This window comes from Globicephala melas, chromosome 3, assembly GCF_963455315.2.
Source record: "Globicephala melas chromosome 3, mGloMel1.2, whole genome shotgun sequence".
NCBI classification, from domain to species: domain Eukaryota; kingdom Metazoa; phylum Chordata; class Mammalia; order Artiodactyla; family Delphinidae; genus Globicephala; species Globicephala melas.
In genome coordinates, this window is record NC_083316.1 from 63,515,398 (window position 1) to 63,533,442 (window position 18,045).

Here is an 18,045-nt window from a genome sequence, read left to right on the forward strand (position 1 = left end):
AGACTTGAACAACAAACATTAAATGCATAAAAAAACCACAAGTGATGATTCTTTTTTTATATAGTTTCAGAATGGAGAAGACCCTTCTTAGTAAGGCACAAAACCCAGAAGCTATAAAAGGAAAGTTTGATACATTTGAATACATAAAAATAGATTCTGGTAAAACCATCCTCAACACATATGTCAAATAGTTGTAAAGAATTCTAACAAATAAAGAATGATCACAAATCATCCAGAAAAAGACCCTGTTTGATAATTCACTATATTGTAGAGAGTAAGGAAGCATATACTCAAACATTAAAGAAGTATCCACATTCCTGTGGGTATTGAGTTTTTACTAAATGCTTTTTTCAGTTTCTATGAAAATAACTATTTTCTCCCTTTATCTATTAATAAAATAAATTTTATTAATATCTTATATATTGAACCATCCACACATTTACAGAATAAACCCCACTTGATCAGAATTTATCATTCTTTTAATGTACTGCTGAATTTTATTGCTAACATTTTAGTTAGGATTTCAGCATTTGAAAGTGAGATTGGTCTGTTTTAGGTATCAATATCATGGATATTTCAATTTCTTTCTCAGTTTTAGGTATCAATATCATGGATATTTCATTAAAAAACTAGGGACCTTTCTTTCTTTTTACATTTTTGGGGATGTTAAAAGTAACATTCAAATGAGGCCTGTACCTGAGTTTTCATAAACTCAACATTGAAACCATTTAAACCTGGTGCTTTGGGGAAAGCTTAACTTATACAGTCTTTTCTATTTCTTACATGGTAAATGGTTGATTTTCTGTATGGTAGCCAATTTTGATATATTGTATTTTCCTAAAAAATTGTTTATCTCACCCAAGTTTTAAGATTTATTTACACACAGATGATTAAAATAGTTTTCTTTTGGTTTCTTCTGTGTCTCTAAAATAATTTCCTTATTTTGTTTATCAGAGTTTTCTCCCTTGTGTCTTGATTAAACTAGAAAATGATGTATTTCTCTTTTTTTTGAAAATGAACTCTTGGATTATGTATTTTTCTGGTTTATGATTTACTAATTTCTGCTTTTTATCTTTTAAAATTCTTTTCGTGTAGTTTCTTCTAATTTCTTGAGTTAGATGCTTATTTTCATTTTTAATATTTATTAATATATTTATTAACATAAATATTTAAGACTATACTTTTTTCTCTGACCACTGCTGTAGCTGTATCTTATTGTTTCTTATGTGTAGGTTTTCATCACTGTTAATTTATAAATATTCTGCAATTGTGGTTTTGTTCTCCTTTGTCTCAAAAGTTGTTTTAAGAGAAAATTTTTTAGGCACTGAGATAGTAGAATTATTTTATTTTGGATTGGTTAATAGTTTTCTATGTTTATTGTATAGTAATCGGATAATGTCTATATTATTTCTACTTCGTAGACTTTATTAAGGTTTTATTAATGGTTTGATATATGGGTATTTGTATGAGTTCATGTATTTTATGAGGATATAGTTTGGCTGTTATAACAGAAACCTAAATTAACAATAGCATAAACTTAAGTTTGTTTCTGTCTCATATAACTGGAAAAGCATAAATAGGCCAGGGCAGATTTGATGCCTTCACAGTGTCGGGGACCCAAAATCTTTCTGTCTTGGTACTTGTTTTCCTTAGGATATTGACCTCATCTATATGGTCAGATTGATTACTGCCATGTCTGAGTTTCAGTTGGTAGAATTGAGGGAAAGAGAGGCTCAGGGCCTGTCCCTGTTCTTCAAGGGCACTGGACACACTCATTGGCTTTAACTTAGTCGTATGCCTATACCTAGCTGCAGGGGAAGCTGGGACATGTAGCTATTATTCTGTACAGTCTTTGGCCTAGTTAGAATTCAGGGGATGGCTAAAAGACAGAAAGGAGACTGGATATTAGAATAAAACTACTGTGACAGGTTAATAACATACATTATTAGTTACGTTATTTAAGTCTTTCATGTCTTACTCTTTGCTTTTAAAAATATTTTTAATGTAATTCTTTGAATAAGTAATATAATCACAAGGTTTAAAAACCAATGAACAGAGTTATACTGTGAAAAGCCTTTCTCCCATTCACCCAGTCCTGCCCAGCCTCACTAAGCACAGTTGTCAGTTTCTTGTTCAACCACATTAGTAGTTTCTTTATGCATATAAAAGTGAATACACAGGATAGAAAGCCCAGAGATAAACCCACGCACATATGGTCACCTTATCTTTGACAAAGGAGGCAGAAATGTACAGTGGAGAAAGGACAGCCTATTCAATAAGTGGTGCTGGGAAAACTGGACAGCTACATGTAAAAGAATGAGATTAGATCACTCCCTAACACCATACACAAAAATAAGCTCAAAATGGATTAAAGACCTAAATGTAAGGCCAGAAACTATCAAACTCTTAGAGGAAAACATAGGCAGAACACTCTATGACATAAATCACAGCAAGGTCCTTTTTGACCCACCTCCTAGAGAAATGGAAATAAAAACAAAAGTAAACAAATGGGACCTAATGAAACTTAAAAGCTTTTGCGCAGCAAAGGAAACCATAAAGAAGACCAAAAGACAACCCTCAGAATGGGAGAAAATATTTGCAAATGAAGCAACTGACAAAGGATTAATCTCCAAAATTTATAAGCAGCTCATGCAGCTTAATAACAAAAAAACAAACAACCCAATCCAAAAATGGGCAGAAGACCTAAATAGACATTTCTCCAAAGAAGATATACAGAGTGCCAACAAACACATGAAAGAATGCTCAACATCACTAATCATTAGAGAAATGCAAATCAAAACTACAATGAGATATCATCTCACACCAGTCAGAATGTCCATCATCAAAAAATCTAGAAACAATAAATGCTGGAGAGGGTGTGGAGAAAAGGGAACCCTCTTACACTGTTGGTGGGAATGTAAATTGATACAGCCACTGTGGAGAACAGTATGGAGGTTCCTTAAAAAGCTACAAATAGAACTACCATATGACCCAGCAATCCCACTACTGGGCATATACCCTGAGAAAACCATAATTCAAAAAGAGTCATGTACCAAAATGTTCATTGCAGCTCTATTTACAATAGCCCAGAGATGGAAACAACCTAAGTGTCCATCATCGGATGAATGGATAAAGAAGATGTGGCACATATATACAATGGAATATTACTCAGCCATAAAAAGAGACGAAATTGAGCTATTTGTAATGAGGTGGATAGACCTAGAGTCTGTCATACAGAGTGAAGTAAGTCAGAAAGAGAAAGACAAATACCGTATGCTAACACATATATATGGAATTTAAAAAAAAAATGACATGAAAAACCTAGGGGTGAAACAGGAATAAAGACACAGACTTACTAGAGAATGGACTTGAGGCTATGGGGAGGGGGAAGGGTAAACGGTGACAAAGCGATAAAGAGGCATGGACATATATACACTACCAAACGTAAGGTAGATAGCTAGTGGGAAGCAGCCGCATAGCACAGGGAGATCAGCTCCGTGCTTTGTGACCGCCTGGAGGGGTGGGATAGGGAGGGTGGGAGGGAGGGAGACGCAAGCGGGAAGAGATATGGGAATATATGTATATATATAACTGATTCATTTTGTTGTGAAGCTGAAACTAACATACCATTGTAAAGCAATTATACTCCAATAAAGATGTTAAAAAAAAAAAAGTGAATACAAGTATAGATTCTTATTTTCCCCTCCTTTTTAAAACAAAAGGTATCATATTATATACCTTGCTTATGTTCTGTTCTTTGCTTTTTTTTTTTTTAACTTAGCAATACATCTTGGAGCTTTTTTCAAGGTTCCTCATTTTCCTTTTCTAGGTGCACTGTATTTATGTATGTACTATAATTTATCTAACCAGCCTCCCTATTGATGAACATAAAGGATGTTTTTAATCTTTGGTATTACAAACAATGCTATAATGAATAACCTTATGAGTGTGCCATTTTGCATGTGTGCAAATATTTGGCATCTTTAATTTTTTGGCTACTTGCTCTCTTATGGACTAAGAGAGTTAAAGTCTCCAACTATTAAAGTGTTTTTGTCTACTTCCTCTTCTGCCTTTATAATTTTTGCTTATTAAATGCTCATGATATGTTATTTGGGGCATATTCATATAGGTTTTATTATCTTCATGAAGAATTATACCTTATTATTAAAAGTTCTCCTTCTTGGTCTTGTTTAATGATATTTTTTACCTAAATTCACATTGTCCTTTTGTTTGGCTTGAATAACTTTGCTTTATCTTTTCTTTGAAAAATAAATTTATAAAGTTTTATTTTTCATTGACTGTTTTAAGGCTGATTTATTGTCATTAAAAAAATAATTTTAAACATACAGAAAAGCTGCATAAAACTACTACATCTCCTTTACCCAGATTCCCAAATTGTTTAACCATTCTCTCTCCCTCCATCCCTCTCTCTCCCCCCACCTCTCTTTCTCTCTTTTTTTCTATGTTTTTTTTTCTATCATGATGCCTCATATCCTTAAGTACTGCAGTGTACACTTCCCCACACAAAGATGCACTCTTGTATTACTAGTATGCAACCTTCCAACCAGGAAATCAGCATTGAGGCAACACTGCCATGCAGTCTGCAGACCTCATTCAAATTTATCAACCATTCCAGCAATCCTTCTTATTTTCTTGTGGTCCAAGAAACTCTCCAGGAACATGCATTGCATTTAGTTTGCATCAGTCTCCTTCAAAATAGTTAGTTCCTCAGTTTTTCCCTTCCTCTCGTACACATGACAGTCTTCAAGACTACAGGCCTTTTATTATGAAAAATGTCCACAGTCTCGATCAGTTCAATATTTCCTCATGACAGACCTCAGGTCTTGCATTCTTGGCAAGCTCATCACGTACTTGTCCCAGTTCTCAAATCAGTCACTTCTTCAAGGATCCCTGCTTGATTATAGCAGCAGGTGGTATTTAGAAAGCAAAATCTGGGATTTTAGTATAATCATTGCTCCTAGGGTGTCAGTGCTTCCAGGACCTCTTAATGGACAGAGCTGGAAAATATATGTGTATGTATATGTGTAGTTATGGTCTGTGTATGTATATATGTATGTATATAAAAACACACCTATATAGACTTACATACATAAACATTTCTGTGTGTGTGTGTGTGTGTGTGTGTTTAACCAACCCATGAGTTCATACTGATATTTCCAATTTCAACCCAACCCCTGAGGGTTCTATCTAGCCTTCTTTCTTTCCATGTTGTTAAATTCCTTATCAGATGCCTAGATACCTAGCTCTCATTAATCTAATCTAACAGTCTTTCTTTTAAAAAGAAGAGTTTAACTTATTTACATTTATTTATAACACAGATATGTTTGGTCTTGTTTCTGTCATTTAAAAGAACAACTAGCATATTTGCTATTTCTGTAGCTTTAAAAAGCATTTCACTGTAGCTATTTTCTTTCTTTTGTATTTTTAATTCTGAATATTTGGTAAGTTAGTTTTTTTTTCCTATTGGTTATTTCTTACTGCTACTTTATAAAATATGCTTAATTTACTTCTTTACAAGTGCCTGTTAACTTCCATGAGCAATAATAAAATTAGTGTATTTCTTCACCCCCCTCTCACCTAATTTGAGTTGACTGTACTCTCTTAATGTCCAGCTTTGTACTTCATATTGAATGATAGATTGGCTGGCTGTAAAATTCTTGGCTCACAATGCCTTTTGAATTTTGAGGGCATTGCCCTTCTCCTTTCTTTTTTTTTTTAATATAAATTTATTTATTTTTTTGGCTACATTGGGTCTTCGTGGCTGTGTGTGGGCTTTCTCTAGTTGCAGTGAGCGGGGGCTACTCTTCGTTGCGGTGCTTGGGCTTCTCATTGCGGTGGTTTCTCTTGTTGTGAAGCACGGGCTCTAGGTGTGCAGGCTTCAGTAGTTGTGGCGTGCAGGCTTCAGTAGTTGTGGCACGCAGGCTCAGTAGTTGTGGCACACGAGCTCAGTAGTTGTGGCTCGCGGACTCTAGAGTGCAGACTCAGTAGTTGTGGCACACTGGCTTAGTTGCTCCACAGCATGTGGGATCTTCCCAGACCAGGGTTCAAACCCATGTCCCCTGCATTGGCAGGTGGATTCTTAACCACTGCACCACCAAGGAAGCCTGCTCTTCTGCTTTCTTTTTATTTATTTATTTATTTAATTTATTTATTTTTGGCTGCATTGGGTCTTCATTGCTGTGTGCAGGCTTTCTCTAGTTGTGGCGAGTGGGGGCTACTGTTCATTGCAGTGCACGGGCTTCTCATTGCGGTGGCTTGTCTTGTTGCAGAGCATGGGCTCTAGGCAGCAGGCTTCAGTAGTTGTGGCACGTGGGCTCAGTAGTTGTGGCTCGCAGGCTCTAGAGCTCAGGCTCAGTAGTTGTGGCACACAGGCTTAGTTGCTCCATGGCATGTGGGATCTTCCCGGACCAGGGCTTGAACCCGTGTCCCCTGAATTGGCAGGCAGATTCTTAACCACTGCGCCACCAGGGAAGCCCCTCTTCTGCTTTCTAATGTGAGTGTTGATGTGGCAAAGTGTGAAGCCAGCCTGATTATTTGTTTGCCCTTATAAGCGACTTGATTTTGGAGGGGGGAAATGGGGGAAACTGAATGTAGAAAGTGTTCTTTATCTTTGAGGCCTAGTAATTTTACTAGAATATGTCTCAGTATGGACCATTCTATACCAGTTTTTTCAGCAATATGGAGTTTTTTTCAATATATAGATTTAAATGCTCTTCTTTTCTGTAATATTTCTCTGAATTGTATTTTTAAATACTTGTTCTGTTGCCTTTGTACCACTATGTTTTCTCTTTCAGAAACTCCAGTTATGAATATGTAGATCTCCTTTGCCTGTCTTTGGTATCTATTGTTTTCTCTTCAGTCTTTCTTTCCTTTTTATTTGTTTGCATTTTATTTTACTGTATTTTATAATTTGTCTTCTCTGACCCTTACAATATTTTCAACAATGTCTGTTCTCTCTAGTCTAGTATACCTTCAGATTTCACCATATTTCTGTAATAGTATTAATTTTCCACTTCTTTCCTAAGATCTGCCAATTAATATTTTATCATCTCTTTTCTGTTGTCTTGAAACTTCTTCCATGAATTTGTATATCTGCTTTGTGCTCTTCAAAAAGGCAACTGCATCATTTAAAAAATGTGTGGGTTATGGCTTTCATCTGTTTTGTGGCTTTCTTTTTTTTAAGTAGTTTTATATCTGTTTCAGCTATCTGATAGTTTTTTCTAATGATGAGGTTTTTATTTCTCCATCTGCCATGTGTTTTTTCATATATTTTCTTGTACTCTCTTGTATAAAATCTCTGCCAAATTTATTTTGATTATCTGCTTTAAAGAAAGTGAGGTGTTTTTTAGACCAGCTACTTGCCTAAAGTTCATAGTGGAGAGGGATCAGGACTATGCTCTTTATGACCCAGAGAGTCTTACGTGTGACTTGTTTAGCCTTTAACTTCTCCCCAGTCAATGGAGATAAGCCGTTGTTGTGTCTCTAGGTAAGATCTTTCACGTGTCTCTTAAATTTAAACTTTTGGGTTTTCACAGGAACAGTCTGATTCCTACAACTATGGCTTTCCTGTTCTATTTCTTTGTCTCCACTGCTTTTTGAGACCAAATCTAATCCAGGAAAGCTCCCACTCGTAGTTCAAGGACACCATTCCCACTGTGCGAAGTGTTTTGGTGGGATATGCCTCTCATCCAGAAGAGTCTCTTATAGGCCTTCTCTGTAATCTGCATACATGAGCAAACTCTCTCCACCTCCTTAACATGTGGCCTTAATTTCTGTTGCTGTTAGAAACTTTCTCACCTGTTTTGTAATTTGCACTTTCAGCTCTCATTGAAGATGGGGTTTCTATTTTCATTCTTTTGTTCTTTTTGTTACTTTAAGGTGATTCTAGGAGAAAAAGGAGGCAGTGCTGACTTTAGGCTGCCATGTTCAAATAGGATGATCCTGCCATCCCATTTCTTTCATTACTTACTGCCTCAGTTTCCTCACCTTCCACTTCTGTGTAGTCAGTTACTCTCCTGAAATTTCTCATTTGAAGATCATACTTTGTTCAAGCCAAATTCTTAACCTCTGCAACATTTGAGTACTGCTGGTCTCCCTTTTCAGTTTGAAACTCCCTTGTCCTTTGGCTCCATGGCATTGCACTAAGTGGATTCTTCTACTTCTCTGTCTAGTTTGTTGTTGTTGTTGTTGTTGTTGTTTTGGGGGGGGGTCCTGTTTTTGTTATTGTTGATTTGTTTTGGAACGCTGTCCCTAATTTTGGGTTTCTCTTAACTTCATCTCTTTCAGAGTCTTTTATTAAATATGAAAGGTAAACAACAAAGCTTTTAAAAAAAATTTTATTGAAGTTTAGTTGATTTACAATGTGTTCATTTCTACTGTACAGCAAAGTGATTCATTTATACATATATATATATATATATATATACACGTATATACATTCTTTTTCATATTCTTTTCCATTATGGTTTATCACAGGAGATTGAATATAGTTCCCTGTGCTATACAGTAGGACCTTGTTGTTTATCCATTGGGTATATAATAGTTTGCATCTGCTAATCCCAAACTCCCAATCCATCCCTCTTCCAGGCTCCCTCCCCCTTAGCAACTGCCAAGTCTGTTCTCTATATCAGTGAGTCTGTTTCTATTTCATAGGTAAGTTCATTATAAATTCTGTACTAGAGCGCTTTTGATTTACAAAAATCTTCCACAACTCTGTGCCTAACCTGTTCATGTTCTTCATGGTGTCTTTTGATGGAAGGAATTTCTGAATTTTAATGTGTTCAAATTACTCGAGCATATCCTTCATGGCTAGTGATTTTTGTGTCTTGTTTAAGAATTCTTTCCCATCCCCAATGTTATGAAAATTTCTCTAGTAATATATTACATTAAAGCTTTGTTGTTTACCATTAATAAAGGAAATTGAAGATGATTCAAAGAAATGGAAAGATATCCCATGCTCTTGGATTAGAAGGATTAACATTATTAAAATGGCTATACTACCCAAAGCAATCTACAGATTTAATTCCTATCAAATTACCCATGGCATTTTTCACAGAACTAGAACAATTAAAAGACCCAGAATTGCCAAAGCAATCCTGAGAAAAAAGAACAAAGCAGGAGGCATAACACTCCCAGGCTTCAGACAATACTACAAAGCTACAGTAGTCAAAATAGTGTGGTATTAGCACAAAAACAGACATACAGATCAATGGGACAGAATAGAGAGCCCAGAAATAAACCCACATGCCTACAGTCAGTTAATCCTCGACAAAGGAAGCAAGAATATACAATAGGGAAAATACAGTCTCTTCAGCAAGCGGTGTTGGGAAAGTTGGACAGCCACATGCAAGCAATGAAGTTAGAATACACCCTCACACCATATACAAAAATAAACTCAAAATGGCTTAAAGGCTTAAATATAAAACGTAACACCATAAATCTCCTAGAAGAGAACACAGGCAAAACATTCAACATCATTCAGAGTTTATTCTATTATTGAATGACATTTGGATTATTTCATGGTTTTGGCTATTGCAAAGATTGCTGCTGTGAACATTCATATATATAAATGTGAACACACACACACACACACATCCTGGTGCAAATGTGCCTGCATTTATAAAGGCTATATCAGAAAGGAATTTCTAGAAATAGAATTTCTAGGTCATAGGGTATTCATACTTTCAGCTTTAGTAGATACTGCTAAACTGTTTCCCAAAGAAAATGCATACACTAGCTACCTGTTTTAAGTTGGATAAATGTCACAAACAATATTCAGCAAAAGAAGCAAGACCAAAAAAATTATATCCTGTATGATTCCGTTTATATGAAATTCATTAACAGGCAAAAGTTAAACTGTATTGTCTAGGATGGATATACAGTTGGTAAATAAAGCAAGAAGATGGCAACCCAAAAGACAAGGTTGTGAGGACTCTGGGGGAAAGGCGAGGTTGTGATGGGGCAGTGATATACAGGCGTCTCCTGAGGTGCTGGCAGTGTTTTTTCTTGATTTGTGTTTTGTTACACTGGAGTTCATTTTATAATAATTTGTTAAAACATTTATGTTTTATGCATCTTTTCCTATACATGTTACATCACAATGAAAAGAGCTTTAAAAGTGAAACCTGAGAATTGATTTGAATGAATGCATTTAAAATACCCTTAGTCAATTTTATTTTTCCTACTTTTAGTTTAAATACAGTAGCGGGAGGATTAAAAGAGGCAAAATAACACTGGAAATAAAATGAATAACTTCTTTTAACCTAAATTCGTATCTGTCTTTTTATAACGTTTGATACCATGGTGCTCAATAAAGTAATAAAAATGCCATTTTAGCAAAAATATAAGTTTTTAAAGTAATTCTCATTTTTTTTTTTCTGTGTTCCCTACTGTAGTTTAAAAGTCTTTTTGGTTTGTCACATAATACTACTATGGAACAAAATCCAAAGTATTTTCCTTTGTTACATTTCCAGAATGGTGTCATCATCCTTAAGGACAGTAATGTGTCAGTATAACATATATACATTGTTTAGACTGTTTCTTATCATTAGCAGAAGAACTGCTTTGGAGATTTTCCCTGGATTCTGACAAGTTTATGAGGAAAATAAATATGAAAATACTTAACAGCTTCGCATTTCTCTAAACTCTACTAAGAGTAATGTAATAGTAATGTCACAGGAGAAATGAAAATATACGATTTAATTAACATTACAATTCTGAGCATATTCTTATATCCATAATAAATCTTCATATATTATTATTGTTTTTTAACTCCAGAAATACATCTAGGTTTATTCTGTTTGGCATTCGTAGTGACATCTCTTGGCATTCTTGTATCTCATACAGAAAACCCCCGGAAGGGATAGCGGGGCCACTTATAAGTGAATATGAATGTTGGGAACGTCAGTGACATTTGTGTCTCTTCACTGTCCCTTCCAGTCGTGCTTTCGACTGTGGCCTGGCTACTGAAGAAACCAGGTTAGAGCTGTGGTTTTTGTGTAGGGAACAGATGCCTTGATCAGCAACACAATCTCCTCAGTTCTTTTGTCCAAAATTGGGCCCATTTCCAGTGCTACCAGTCTGGGTTTCTAAAGCCATTTAACATTAATTCAGATACAGCGGGACCTAATTTAGGCAACAGCAGTGTGAATTTTATTCTCTCTAGTCCCTTTGATGTTGATGAAGGAATGAAACAGGAAAATATAGTTCCACCAGTGCTAATTAATTTTTTCTTCTGTGTGAATTTGGGTTAGAGACAAATGAGAGTAACTGTTTTTAGGGTTATTGGAATTCTTCATCACTGTTTCTTATCTTTCTCTTTTAACTATATAATTCTGTTTTATTTTAATGCAGGTACAGCCTGACTGTTTGGACTGGAAAAAACGATAGCTATTCCACTGAAGATTTACTTTTTATTAGAGGCCATTTTGACAAAAAAAGAGTTTTCTATGACATCTTGGAACCACAAAACCATGAATTTAAACAAGCCATTGGAATCAAAATTAATCTCTAAGATGAAAATTCTGCTAAATTATTTCATGTTTTGGTTTCATAATCCTTCTTTGCTTTGGTCTGAATTGGTTACCATATAAATTATGATGATTGATTTATGTTCCAGTTTATCGAGTCAAAAAACATTTACTGAGTGCTTACTCTGTTAGGCTTATGTCCTTATAATACTGTACTTACCTAAAAGATTTGGAAAGAAGAGATTGCATTGGGCTAGTATAACAATACTTTAGGAAAATGAATCTTTAAAACTCTTTATAAAAAAATTTTGGTATACTGAAGATAATTGAAAGAATCCACATGTCATACAGCTATTAAATCACATTTTGTTGGCACTAGCATTATAGAGATTTCATAAAAATATGCCATCCTCTTTCCTTTTTCCTGGAGAACTAGTTATTCAGAGACTACAGAATAGTAAGAGGGCTTTAAAAATGTTTTTAACTTTCACAGGGATGAGCAGCTTTCTTATAACAAGATCAAGTCTCTTTACCAAAAACAATATGGATTAAAATTAGATGTATCTAGACCTTCCATATTTGGGGGAGTATGCCGACAGCCGTATATGTTTTTTGTATTCTTTGTTTTGATCATAATATCTAGAGTGAGCAAAATACTATTGGAGAGCAGAATTTTAATCCTGGTAATATATCATTTGATCTTCAAGTTTCTCACCAACATCACCTTGGTTCAAGCCCTTGTTCTACTACTAGAATTTCAAAAACTGGTTCCTCATTACTTCATTCCTCATACTCTACTCAAAGATACCCTGAATATTTCTGCTGAAAAAAAAAAAAACTTTTAAAAAACACCTCTTTCTTTATGTCAAATCAAAAATCTCTAGGGGAGGGCTTCCCTGGTGGCGCAGTGGTTGAGAATCCGCCTGCCGATGCAGGGGACACGGGTTCGTGTCCCGGTTCGGGAAGATCCCACATGCCGCGGAGAGGCTGGGCCCGTGAGACATGGCCGCTGAGCCTGCGCGTCCGGAGCCTGTGCTTTGCAACGGGAGAGGCCACAACAGTGAGAGGCCCGCGTACCGCAAAAAAAAAAAAAAAAAATCTCTAGGGGATTCTTAAGTTCAACTTTATTGAATTTTATTCTTGCAAGACCCTTCCTAACGTGGTCCCATTCTAAAAGTTAATTCAGTGTCCTCAACACAGTCCTTCATTTCAAAAACAGCTACACCATCTGTAGTCTCCAGATCTTACTTTAACAGTTAATTTCAACTAATATTTTTCACTAGTTGTGTCATACGTAGTAGTTATGTCTCCTCAGCTAGATTATAAAGTGCTTTATGGTAAGAGAGCATTCTTAATTGTATTTACAGTGCCTGGCGTAGTCCTGAGCAAGATATTCAGAAAAATATGTTGCTTCTTTGATTTATTGAAAGGTAATTTACCAATGAATGTCCTAAGATATGTAATTTATCTTTTATCAACCATTTTCTCCCAGTGAATAAAGTAGTGCAATGTAGAGAAAGGAGCTTGGGTTTTGAATTCAGATAGACTTCCCTTACAGCACCACCTCTGTCCCTTAATAGCCATAGATTTGGGGAAATATTTAACCTCATTGAGTCTTGATTTTTTCATCTATAAAATGGGGGAGGGGCGCAGAGGATGAAGCTGCTCTTGTAGGGTTGTTGTGAAAGTTAAGCGAGATTCATGCAATGGAAGCTTGTAGCTCAATGCTCATCACATAGCAAGTGCTCAACAGATAGTTCCCTTCTTTTAGACGTATCATGTGATCATATCCATTGTAGATAGATAGCAGTAAGACATATAACATGAATATTGTATACATATAAATACTTCAAGAAAATGATATTTCCACTTTAAATTTTAGCTACAACTGAATGTGGTGCTATTTGTCAACACCTAAAACTTCACTTTCTATGATTGTTTGCCAACAGCAAAAGATGCAATTTCATAATTATAAAATGTTAATAATTGCAATAACTCTTAAAATTATAGTAAAAAGTAATGTTTACATTATAAATGTTCTAAAATGACCATGCTTTGCTTTTACAAAGAGCTGAATTTATAAATGAATTGCATTTTAATTAAGTTTGAAATCAAATTCATTTGTCCAGAAGATTAACTTTACTACTTTATCCTTAATAATATTTTTTAAAGTATTAGTCTTAAGGCAAAATGCCTTTATATTGAGAAATTTATCAACTAAGTGTCATTTAGATTAAGATTTAAAGCTATATTTTAAAGTGTTCTCAGGAATAAAAATTACATAAGAATTATAAAATGTATTCTGTTGAAAGTAAATTTTTAAAAAAATATTTATTTGTCTGCGTCGGGTCTTAGTTACGGCACGCAGAATCTTCATTGCAGCACGCAGGATCTTTCGTTACGGTGCGTGGGCTCTTTGTTGCAGCACGCAGGCTTCTTTAGTTGTGGCGTGCAGGCTCCAGAGAACACAGGCTCAGTAGTTGTGGCAAACAGGCTCTCTAGTTGTGGCACGTGGGCTCAGTAGTTGCAGTGCACGGGCTTAGTTGTCCCGTGGTACGTGGGATCTTAGTTCCCTGACCAGGGATCGAACCCATGTCCCCTGCATTGGAAGGCGGATTCTTAACCACTGGACCACCAGGGAAGTCCCCAAAAGTAAAATTTTAATGGATTTTGGTCCCTATGGAAAAAGGAAAACATTGATCCCTGCTTCACACCATATACAAAAAATAATTAGAGTTGAATCTTAGGCCTAAAAGTGAAAGCTCTAAAACTATAAAGCATTTAGAAGAGAATAAAGGAGAATGTTTTCATGACTTGGAGTAGGCAATTATTTCTTTCCTTTTTTAAATTTCAGTTTTATTGAGATAAAATTGACATATAAAATTGTAAGATATTATTAAATACTTGGGAAGAAGTTCACAGACAGAAAAAAAGTAAATGTTTTAGTACCACCTATTTTTTTCTCTCCAGGTTCTTAGGTCTAATCTATTGCTGTTAAAATCCCACAACATCCAAATGCTGTCTCCCAAGCCTGCAGAGCAATCCTAGTCCTAGAAGATACTTTTGTACAACATCCAATTTTTCAAAAAATCAGAACTTTTAAAGGTGCAGTAGCTTATGGCCCTGTAAGAGTGATGTGATTGCTAACATACGCATTTATCCAGTTGAAAACTGTTGCAAGTTATTCAGAACAGGTTGTTTATTTGCTTGTTTGTTGGAGCTAGGGTCTTGGATTTTTCCTTGTAATTAAAAAAAAAACTGGGCTTCAACTACTAAGCCTGTGCTCTAGAGCCCGCGAGCCACAACTACTGAAACCCGTGCACCACAGCTACTGAAGCCTGTGTGCCTGGAGCCCGTGCTCGGCAATGGGAGGCCCACGCACCACAGCGAGGAGTAGCCCCCGCTCGCCGCAGCTAGAGGGAGCCCGCGCACAGCAACGGAGACCTAACAACCAAATAAATAAAATTTAAAAAAACCTAAATACCTAGTGACTATATAGAAAAATGCTCTATTCCTCATCTTGAAATTTAAGATGGGAGCCTTCCTAATATGAGCTTACTATCTTCTTACAATCATAAATTCATGAATCAATGCAAGGAAAATAGTGTGTTAAAAAGAGAGATGAGAATAGTAGCGCTGAAGTACTTTTTAATCTAGAAAATGGGAGTATAATGAATTAGTGAAACCAAGAAGAGCTGATAACCAGCTCTTGGAAGAAGAGGGGCGGGATCCAGCAGCTCTTGGCACCCCAGCAGCAGGAACTCAGGGTCTTTGTTCCAGTGTCCCCCATGAGTGTCACTCTTACTCTTCACTGTGATTGCTCCTCTCTCTCCTTCGTACCTTTGGACTGCCATCCTTTGGTCCAGGGACCTTAATTTGTCCAGTCACTTGTGTCTTTCATGAGGGAGACATGTAACAGGACTTCAGGGCTTAATAGGAACTCTGAGGGGGAGGGAAGGGGACATCTAATTAATGTCTGATAAGCTGAGGTTGTGCAAATAATTCAGAAATGATTCCTACCTCAAGGATCTTACCATCTAGTAGGGGGAGAGAGACTTGTTAACAGTAAGTTGGATATTTGCTGTAACTCCTGTGATGGAACTATATACCAGGTTGTGGTGAGAGACAGCAGTATTTTCTAATTGGGAGAGAATACTTAGGTTGTGTTAAGTAAGATTCACCAGGTAGAGAGAGCGAAGGGCCTTTCAGACAGAGGCACGTGAGCACAGGAACTCTTAAGTGGGAAAGAGCCTGATCTCACTTGTTCAAAAAAGTTTCTGGAGGCACTGTATTTCGAAGCTGAACATTTAGGCAGGGACCAGATTCACTTTCCAAGCTAAGGAGTTTGTTCCTTTTCTTTCAGGCTGTGGGAATCATCCCACCATTTTAAGCAGGGAAGCGTTACGAGTTTTGAGTGTTACAAAGGTGATTCCAGTGGCATGAGAAGGAGCCTTAGAATTCTTGAAGTGAAAGGAGATGACGCCCTGAATTAAGGTGGTAACAAAAGGGGATGGGAAGGCTCAAGAAATAGAGGAAAGGTTAAGAAGGAAGAGCTTGTAAGAGTTTGTAAACTAGTTGAATGGGAAGTATGGGGGAGAAGAACGAGTCTAATATACATATTTTGGGCTTGGGTAACAGAGCGTCAGGTGGTGCTACTGACCCAAACAGGATAGAACAGAGGCCAGGTGTAGCGATATTTCTCAGTGATTTGTTGACATTGCTACTTTATACCAATTTGGGAAGAAAAATGAAAACCCCATCTTCCTGCCTCTGAACTCACCTCCCACTCTGACTTCAGAAAGGATGCTCTTTAATTCTATCAGTTTCTTAAAGAACTACAACCCCCCTCCCCCGTAATTGCTACTTTACTACATATTTTTAATTATGTCATAATTTTAAACAATGAAGGCTACCCACCCCCACCCCCACTCCCCGAGTCTAACCATCAGAGTAGACAGAAAACAGGCAGGCCTTGAAAGGGGCTCACCCAACCTCCTGTCCTCTAGGGAGGCTCTTTTGTTTCTATGCTTCTGCTTGTGAAAGGGACCAGTCTGACTAAATCTGGCAGCTGAGTTGTTCCAGGTTTGGTTGTTGCTAAAGAATCTTCATGAAGGCTGGTCATTGTCCCTTTCTTCTTTATCCCTTTCTTGGGGTCACATAATGTAGTAAGAATTCAGAAAATTCAATTGAAATATTTGCTGTGAGAGTCTGTTGCCACTTTGTGAATTCAAGAGCTAATCAAAAAATTCTGAATTAAAGTTGAAGGGCATGACCTCTTCACAGAGCCTGTTGAGCTCTGCCCCTAAGGCAAGGTTACTATAAAGAGTCTTTCAAGACTTCCCCAGGGCTTTCTCCTGATATACATCCTCCGCTAGATTATAATTATTTTACGCGTTTGTATTTTGCCCTCAACTATGCTGTTTTGGGGGGAAGAAATTACTCATTTTTTTATGATACCTGGTCAGAATAGGCCTTTAACAAATGATGGATGGATGGATGACACAAAACCTCAATAATTCTCTTAGGCCAGTTGTTCTTATAGTGTGGCCCACAAACCCCTCAGTTCCCCTGAGATGCTTTCAGAAGATGGATGAGGTCAAAGCCACTTGTGAAATTGCCTGTTTCACTGTGTTGACATTTTCAGTGATGATGGAAAAAAGAATGTTAGGTTAAATTGTGGATGCCTTAGAATGAATCAAATTCATGGCATCAGCTATCAATCATATTCTTCACTGCCCCACACACTAGAAACAAAACAAAAAAGACTTAGGAATATCAATGATCCAGCAAAAATTATTAATTTTAGTAAATCTTGACCCAGAGTACACATCTTTTTAATATTTCATGTGACAGAATGTGAGTTAAGCATAGTACAATTCTGCTGTATACTGAAGTTCAGTGGTTGTATTAAAGAAAAGTCCTTGTTGCAAACTGAACTAGCCTTTTTTTCATGGAGAAAATATTTATACTTGAAAGAACAACTGACAGACCAGTGACTTAGTCTTGGGTATTTGGCAGATATTTTCTCAGAAATGAACAAAGCAAACTTGTCGCTTGAAGGAAAACAAGTGACAGTATCTGCTGCCAATGATGAAACCTGAGATTTACATGAAAAATTAGAATTTGACTAAACTTGAACCCATCATTGTGAGCTTGACAATTCCCTATACTTAAAAGACTTTGATATCAGTGGTGATATTAATGAATACTATTTTTTATGGTATATAGTGAAATGTGTCAACACTTGGAAGGTCTGCATAACTCAAGGAATCAATATTTTCCAAATGAGTCATGCACAATATTATAAGGTCTTGCTTGGGTAAGGAATCCATTCAAAGTGTGAGACAGGGCAGTGAAATTTAGTGTAACAGAAAATGGAAGTTCCTTGGTGTGGTTTCAGATTCTACATTACAACTAACCTTCTAAGAAACTACCACTTACCAAGTTTGAGTATAGTATCAAGGAAGACTATCTACAATTATCTGAAAAACCTATTAAATTATTTCTTCCTTTTTCAACTGCATATCTGTGTGAAGCCATATTTTCTTCATATGCT

At 36.4% G+C, this 18,045-nt stretch overlaps 1 protein-coding gene across 3 annotated transcripts in view; it reads left to right on the forward strand.

Moving 5' to 3' along the window:
- The window catches only part of FAM151B (family with sequence similarity 151 member B), a 33,209-nt gene extending 21,583 nt beyond the window's left edge, over positions 1 to 11,626 (forward strand). Inside the window, exons 6-7 of one of the 3 annotated variants that reach the window (XR_004037231.2) lie at positions 10,867 to 10,998; positions 11,374 to 11,509. Coding sequence is in view for 2 of the 3 variants with exons in the window: in XM_030846807.2 (XP_030702667.1) it covers positions 11,374 to 11,533 (160 nt within the window). In the remaining variant the exon portion in view is untranslated. The other 2 variants (XM_030846807.2, XM_060295952.2) reach the window with 2 other exon arrangements.
- The last annotated feature ends 6,419 nt before the right edge of the window (positions 11,627 to 18,045 follow it).